Source organism: Trachymyrmex cornetzi, unplaced genomic scaffold, assembly GCF_001594075.2.
Source record: "Trachymyrmex cornetzi isolate Tcor2-1 unplaced genomic scaffold, Tcor1.1 scaffold2766, whole genome shotgun sequence".
NCBI classification, from domain to species: Eukaryota; Metazoa; Arthropoda; class Insecta; order Hymenoptera; family Formicidae; genus Trachymyrmex; species Trachymyrmex cornetzi.
Window position 1 is genome coordinate 4,880 of NW_017297445.1, and position 558 is coordinate 5,437.

A 558-nucleotide genomic window follows, 5' to 3' on the forward strand; every position below is an offset into this window, starting at 1 on the left:
AATTAGCCTCCCAGGTCCTTTCTCATAAAATAAAATAGAGAGTTTAGAGGAAGCGTCAGTTATGCTTCATCTCGCTGTCTCTCTAATCTACACTCTCTTGTGTGATGAGAAGGATGTGGAAGGAAATGAAAAGGCTTTTAAAAAGAATAGAAATATCTACGATTTTAAAATTTGAATATTTATTGTACACGGGTTATTACTAATGATTCGCGGCTTAGGCGTAATTATGATGGGCCTAGTAGGCTTTCGAATGGGCGCCACGTGGGGCGGAGATGGAGGCGGTTTTGGTCGCGACGATGGTGCAACTGTAGCCAGGATTTCCGAGGTGGAGGCTTTAGATGTTGCGGCTGTTGGATCGGCGATATCGACGGTTGTGTCGAGTTTCGGAGGTTTGGTAGCGTTCGCCGCGTCCTCCCTCCAATAAATGGAAGGGTCAAAGCTTCCCGCGTTAAGGAGCTCCCTTTGTAACTCCTTAAGGTGGGTACGCCAACCCCCTCGCTTGCCGCGCGTACGTTTCTTCTTTGGCATCTGCTTCAGAAAGAACGTATTGTAATGGCG

The 558-nt window shown here is 47.1% G+C and overlaps 1 protein-coding gene across 1 annotated transcript in view; it reads right to left on the reverse strand.

Moving 5' to 3' along the window:
• Positions 1-528, reverse strand: part of LOC108762115 (uncharacterized) — a 3,233-nt gene extending 2,705 nt beyond the window's left edge. Inside the window, exon 1 of the mRNA XM_018508946.1 lies at positions 201-528. Coding sequence (XP_018364448.1) covers positions 201-528 — 328 coding nt within the window. The remainder of the gene's footprint in view (positions 1-200) is intronic.
• Positions 529-558: the final 30 nt, after the last annotated feature.